Source organism: Mesitornis unicolor, unplaced genomic scaffold (genome assembly GCF_000695765.1).
Source record: "Mesitornis unicolor isolate BGI_N332 unplaced genomic scaffold, ASM69576v1 scaffold7395, whole genome shotgun sequence".
In the NCBI taxonomy this organism is placed as follows: Eukaryota; Metazoa; Chordata; class Aves; order Mesitornithiformes; family Mesitornithidae; genus Mesitornis; species Mesitornis unicolor.
The window spans coordinates 51,025-57,099 of record NW_010183460.1 but is presented as its reverse complement, the minus strand read 5'-3'; the positions used below and the strand labels follow the sequence as shown (position 1 = coordinate 57,099).

At 38.7% G+C, this 6,075-nt stretch overlaps 1 protein-coding gene across 1 annotated transcript in view; it reads right to left on the bottom strand.

Moving 5' to 3' along the window:
- Positions 1-1,136: 1,136 nt before the first annotated feature.
- Positions 1,137-6,075, bottom strand: part of ZZEF1 (zinc finger, ZZ-type with EF-hand domain 1) — a gene marked incomplete at its 5' end in the record, with an annotated part of 51,965 nt that continues 47,026 nt past the window's right edge. The window contains 5 exons of the mRNA XM_010184145.1: positions 1,137-1,843; positions 2,065-2,136; positions 2,681-2,831; positions 4,334-4,499; positions 5,271-5,369. Of these exons, the coding sequence (XP_010182447.1) occupies positions 1,769-1,843; positions 2,065-2,136; positions 2,681-2,831; positions 4,334-4,499; positions 5,271-5,369 (563 nt within the window). The remainder of the gene's footprint in view (positions 1,844-2,064; positions 2,137-2,680; positions 2,832-4,333; positions 4,500-5,270; positions 5,370-6,075) is intronic.

The following is a 6,075-nucleotide window of genomic DNA, read 5'->3' as shown; positions in this document are numbered from 1 at the left end:
CTTCTGGAAGGAAGGAGGGCTTGAACCTTCAGCTACAGTATACTTCAGTTTCAGAGCAGTATCTGCCTCCTTTCACTCGTTGATACATAGTGCATTTTTCCTGAATTCTGGCATTCTTATTTACTAAGAGGGCCACTCCATTCCTGAAGGCAACAGCTTCAGCATAGTGCTTCTTGGCCTTCAGTTCTGAGGCTTTCAGGCAGAATAATCACATTTTGATTCAACCTTATACCCTGAAAAAAGATTCACTTCACACTCACCTAGCTGAACAGGAAGAAGTCAAAACATCTTTAACTACAGCACGAGAGGCTGTCTGAAAAAAGGGGAGGTATTCCTGCACATTTCCCTCTCAGAGGAAGATCGGACCACCCTTAAATCTCCAGCCTAAGCTGATAAGGGCATCAGTTCAGAGTCAACCCCCCCGAGCTGGTGCTCCTATGCATGCTGCACATTGTCATTTAGGCACCACAAACAAGGACAAGCAAGGTCAGTAGGCATATTCCCTTCTGACAGAGCCACTGCCTTTACACAACTTGCACTTAGTTACCAGTGAAGATTTTGGTTGCCTTTTTCATATTCTAATGTTGATGTGATTGAGGCATAAGAAGTTCTCTGAGTTCATACATGACAAGACCAGCTCTACATACTGTATCATGGTATACAAAATACAACCCCAAATCCTTCTATGTTCTCTTTAACTCTTTGGAAAGGGAGTAACCAGTGTAGTTGAGCAGGAAGAAAGCCAATTTATTTCAGCACAGAAGGTCTGCAATTCATTTCACGTTCACCAAGAGTAATGCAGTTTATTGCTCTGTAAGACTGGATTGATCGTTAACCCTCACCCTGAGTGCTGGGAGTTCAGGTTCCCAACATTGCTGAGAAGGACATCCTAAGCCACTAGTATTGAAATAATTAAAAGAAAAAAAGACTCATCAATAATTTCCTGTAAAGATGTGATCTTCGAGAAACATGTAAGTTCCTCAGTTGTTCTTATTACCACTGCTTTGTGAATGGAGGCCAGCCCTTGCTCTCTGCACTAGAATAACGTATTATTTAGAGTAACACATGAGATAAATTAAGGTAAGAATAGGTGATCCAGCTGGTTGAATCAAATAACAGGAGAAACATTAACCTATTGCATGAGGATGCTCTGAAATTGGAATCCTTTGATTGTTATGCAAATCACCCAGAATTTCTTTTACAGCCTGTAGTTTTGTTAGGATGAAAGTTCTTTTCCTTGGGCAGTAGCCTTCAAAGCAAACGCAAGCATGACAGGATTCAAGTATGGACCATTTCTGCATCAGCCCATCAGATTTTGGTTTGCCTGTTTCACCTCAATAACATATAACCGATGATGCTGACAGCATCACTCAGAGTTCAGCAATATTTTCAAAGGTGTCACGTTCCATCAATCAAGTTTCCTGGGGAGCAGATGATACCAGCGTGGGGGGCCTTCCATCCTCATACTTCAGCTACCTTCTCTCATTTACTTCCTCCGAATAAGAAAAAATATTGTCCTGTTTACTCTAACATGCTACAATATGTGCATACATAACTGTAGGCGACGCGTGAGTTACTTCAAGATGTGCTTTTTCATTGAAGTGCGCTTTTACTTGTACAAATTATACATCAAGGTGGAAGGAAGGAAGGCTGCAGAGTGCTCATACACTGAAGCTGAAGGAACTTTTCCTGAACGGAGTTAAGATGTTTGTTCCAAGGTTCCTATGGACAAACTACCCTATCCCATGCACTCCGGCCTAAGCCAGCATTAAACATTCCAGAAACCTGTTGATTTGTTTGGATAGTTAATGGCAAGGCTGATAGCAGCAATGTTTTTCAGGGCCTAGAAGAAAGAAGAAAAAACATCACATCAAAGATTCTCCCCAGTCCAGAATTGTAAAGAGGCACGTCATGGTATTGTAAACCACAAGTACATTCATGTCTGTTTTATAAAACTCCACTGGGCAACCATAAATTATTCATTAGAAATATCAGAAAAATAAAATAAAATAAACAAAAATCCAAACAAGACCACACACCTCTGGGGCTGTGCAATCGTATTACCTGTGCTGTGCAGCGATGAAGATGATCTTCAGTATTTAAGGCAAGCAAATACTCCTGTAGAGATCCAAGCTCCTGCAGCCAGAAAGCATTCAATCAACACCAACGTTTCTACCAAAGATATCATCCTACTACTTACTGTGAAAATGCTGATCATTATAGCAGTCCGAAAGAGCCAAAGGTACCAGAACTACACACAAGAATTTCCTGGACTAGCACACAGACTGTGACCACAGAAATCAGTTCACTACAGACTGCTCATATGCAACGTTCAAAATCAACTCAAGGAAATGCACATTCAAATCCCTTTCAATTAATTACTAAATCAGCATTCCTCTCAGAATAAAAAGCGGCTTTAGGGCCGCCTGCCTTAATCGCACAAGGAAAAGGCATGAGCACTACTGGAGGTCCCATGTTGGCTAAGGCAACAGTATGCCTCTCTATTAGAATTTACTACCAGAATACAACATAAAGTTATAATGTTTCTGAAGCATTTAATGTTTCTAAAGCTCTGATGAACTTTGCCAAAATAAAGGAAAGCTGCATTTAGTTTAACACTGAACTACGTATCATTCCCAGCACTGGGGAGAGAGGGGACACAAATACAGGAGCTGCTTACAGTAACTCTGTTTTCTGTGACGAAGAAGAGTTCTGCAAGTGCACGATGAAGAGGAAGGAGAATGCCAGGCTTGGCCATGTCATGACACAAGTTGTTTTCCATATGTGTGAAAAGCTGCCAAAGTGGCTTCAACAAGGTGAGGTCACAGTCCCTGAAAAAAAAAAGAAACTTAAATGAAATAGTGGTGAAATAGTGAGTAACCACGATCTATCTCATGTCTGTTTCTGGGTGGAAAAAAACAAACAGCAAGCTAGACAAATCTAAGAGAATAAAACAAGCAAACAACAAACCAAACAAATTTAAGAGAATAAAACCACACAGTTTTGACAGTTAGATGAATAATAAAGGATGAAACACAAGATGCATTTTCAAACCTAAATTCAGCCAGGTGCTTCAGCACAGTGAGTTTCATTCTGAATGGAGAAAACCTCATATCCATGAATACGTCTAAATGACTTCTCTATGACTGAGTGACCTCCTGAAACAAGGACTTTAAAAAAACCTATATACAACACTTTGCTGAACACTCTAGCTCCACAGCTTGAAGCCACACAACACCAAACTACAGCACGGTGCAGGTGATGCCCTTGTTCAGGGCAGACAAAAATTGACACATAGCTTTATAAACAACTCCAACTCTGCCTCCTTCCTACTCCTGAGTTAAAGCTGGCTACTTCAATGTCACCTATCATACAGATGGAATGACAAATACTGTTCAGTGAGGGGGGAAAGGGGAGAAACTCAATTTCAGAATCTATCATCAGATTAACACAAGAAAAATATCAAATATCATTTATCTTTTAGCAATTACATTTGTTGTCTACATGACAAAGCAGACATTTTCTGTTAAAAAAACCCCAAACAAACCTAAGGGAACCTGTAATTACTGATTTATTATCTTTTCAAGTAACACCAAAAGATTTTTTTCAGATTTGGACGCAGATCAGTGTATCTAAAATGTACACAGAGTCAAGCAATGGATTTACGTAATCGTCCATTTTTTATTACTGTATGTCAGTATACTTTTTAACCTCTCTTTATCAAAGTAAGCTAGCAGGATGCTTCTATTTGCATAATTTTCTTTGTTCTGAACTGAAGGACATAAAAAAGGTGGCACCATTCCAGCACTGTTGTCTTTGTTTCGAGCACTTCTACTGAGTTAATGTGACTATACACGTTTGCAAGACACTGTAAGAGCTCAACATTTGTTTTGAAAGTGTATTTTTGTAAGAAATACCCATGCCATGCACACTTGAGCATTAGCACACCTACCCCTTCTGAAACTCAATTACATGTTTAGTGATACAAAAATAATGTAAAATTTACTTCAGAGAATCTGATAATTTCACCAGTTTATTATTCCATCCTCACTTTAATTCTAAAGTACAACTAATACAAAGAGAATAAATTTCTAGAGAATTAATCTACATTTTTTGTCCTGTTTATGACCTTTTTTAAAAGCCAAAAACAGAAAATGTTTTTTAAAAAACTCCTTATAATAAGGTTCTGCTATCCAAGCACCATGAATTGTAGCTGAAAGGCAAATTAAGGATATGTACTTCAAATCATGGGTTTCTGCCTTCAAAATATTATCAGCGTAGTCACTTTTTAATCTTCTGCCCTTTGCCTTTTAGGGTACAGCAGAGCGCTCACCTCTGGGCGCTGCACTGCACTATCTTCAGGAGCAGGTGGATCGCCTTCAAGCGCTGGTGACCGGTCTGACGGCACGCCACCCCCACCTGCCATTCCCAGATTTTGGCCAGTGGGAGGTGAGGAACTACCCTTTCCTCAGACAGCATCTGCTTTAGAATTTCAAACCCTTGAAAAAGAAAAATAGCAACAGCTGTTACTTTTGTAGGGACTCATTCTGTTCATATATTCATTCCCCACCCCCTTACATTAAGTATTGCTCTGGCACGCGAGAAATATTGAGGAAAAATACCCCCAAAATCTGAGATCATTCTAGATTAAGTCCTGATGTTGTAAGTCAACCCCAGTTTCTGGTGCAAAATTTAGATAAAAATTAGAAAGAATACTGCCTGAAATAAAAGTTTTGCCCAAATAAGGTAAACAAAACACAGGTCCCCGGTATTATGTGATATGCAGTAGAGTTTTACTGATTGCAATCATCCACCAGCCTTAATTTCATTAAAAATATTTAAACTCTAAAATAAAGTAACAAAACCTTTCATGCTGTATCTAGAAATTACATCCAGAACCAGCCTATTTTAATGGCTAACTACTTTTTAATAACACAATTACAATTATTTCTGTTTCAAATTATGGCATCTTGGAGTGTTCACTAAATCCTGTGTGAAATTACTGTCATATGATAAGGATTCTTTGAATACAAGTAACATTATTGTAATTGTTATCTCCAAGCCTTTGTGAAGATTTGGTATTTCTAGCATAAAGTCACAGCAAGTAAGAGACATTAGTCAAGTTTCAACTTGAACGAAAATAATCTTGTTATTTCCAAAAGAATTTGCTTACTCCGATGTAAGTGAAAAAAGGGATCACCACAAGTCTGTCAAAGCTCAACTAAATAACTACAAAGATACCTTTCCAACACATCCTGAGCTGTGCTTACCTGTCTGAAACCTTCCAAGATGACCCGCTGTCACTGTAAACTTATAACCCCACTCAGTGTTACTCATGTCAGAAGTAAATCGGTAATAGAGCGTGTCTCCTGTGTGCAAGGGAAGGAAGAAAATCCACATTATGGTAGTTTCTGACTTAGTTTTGCCATCACAACTCCAATTCAAATGAAAAACTTGTCATTAAATAAATTAATCCTAGATGCTGTCATTCAGCAGATGCAAACTTTTACATTCTGCTAGTTATGAAATGCACAAACCAGTATAATAAACAGGAAGCTGAAGCAAAATGCAGGGTGGTTTCCACTGTATAAAGATAATTGCAAGGATAACGCCTGTTACATTTTTGTCAACTGCACAGAAGAAGAGGGAGTTGAAAAGCTCTATGCTGTATGCAGTTAAACTTCACTTTTCCAGTTGTGTTAGGGATCAATTATAATTTATGAAAAAAGAACCTCTGCATAGGCAGTGAAGTTCACAGTCCATTAAACAAAAGGTTAAAAAAGGCAATAGTTGCACTGCTTTCACATGTCAGAAAATTAATTGTGCACTTTTACTCAAGGGAGCAAAATTGTTAACCACTTAAAAGTGAAAGAACTATCAAAATGTTTAACTCATTTACAATCAGGCAGTGCAACATTCAAGAAGTTCTTGTCATTGTAGTATCCACAGATTCACAGAGAGGAACACCGGTAGTTCGCTGTGATGCTAACCACAACAGCTGCTTACCTACTGTGCTTTGGAATATCAGATCTGGTTAAATGTCCTGATCCATGAAAAACCCTATCACCCTGGGAC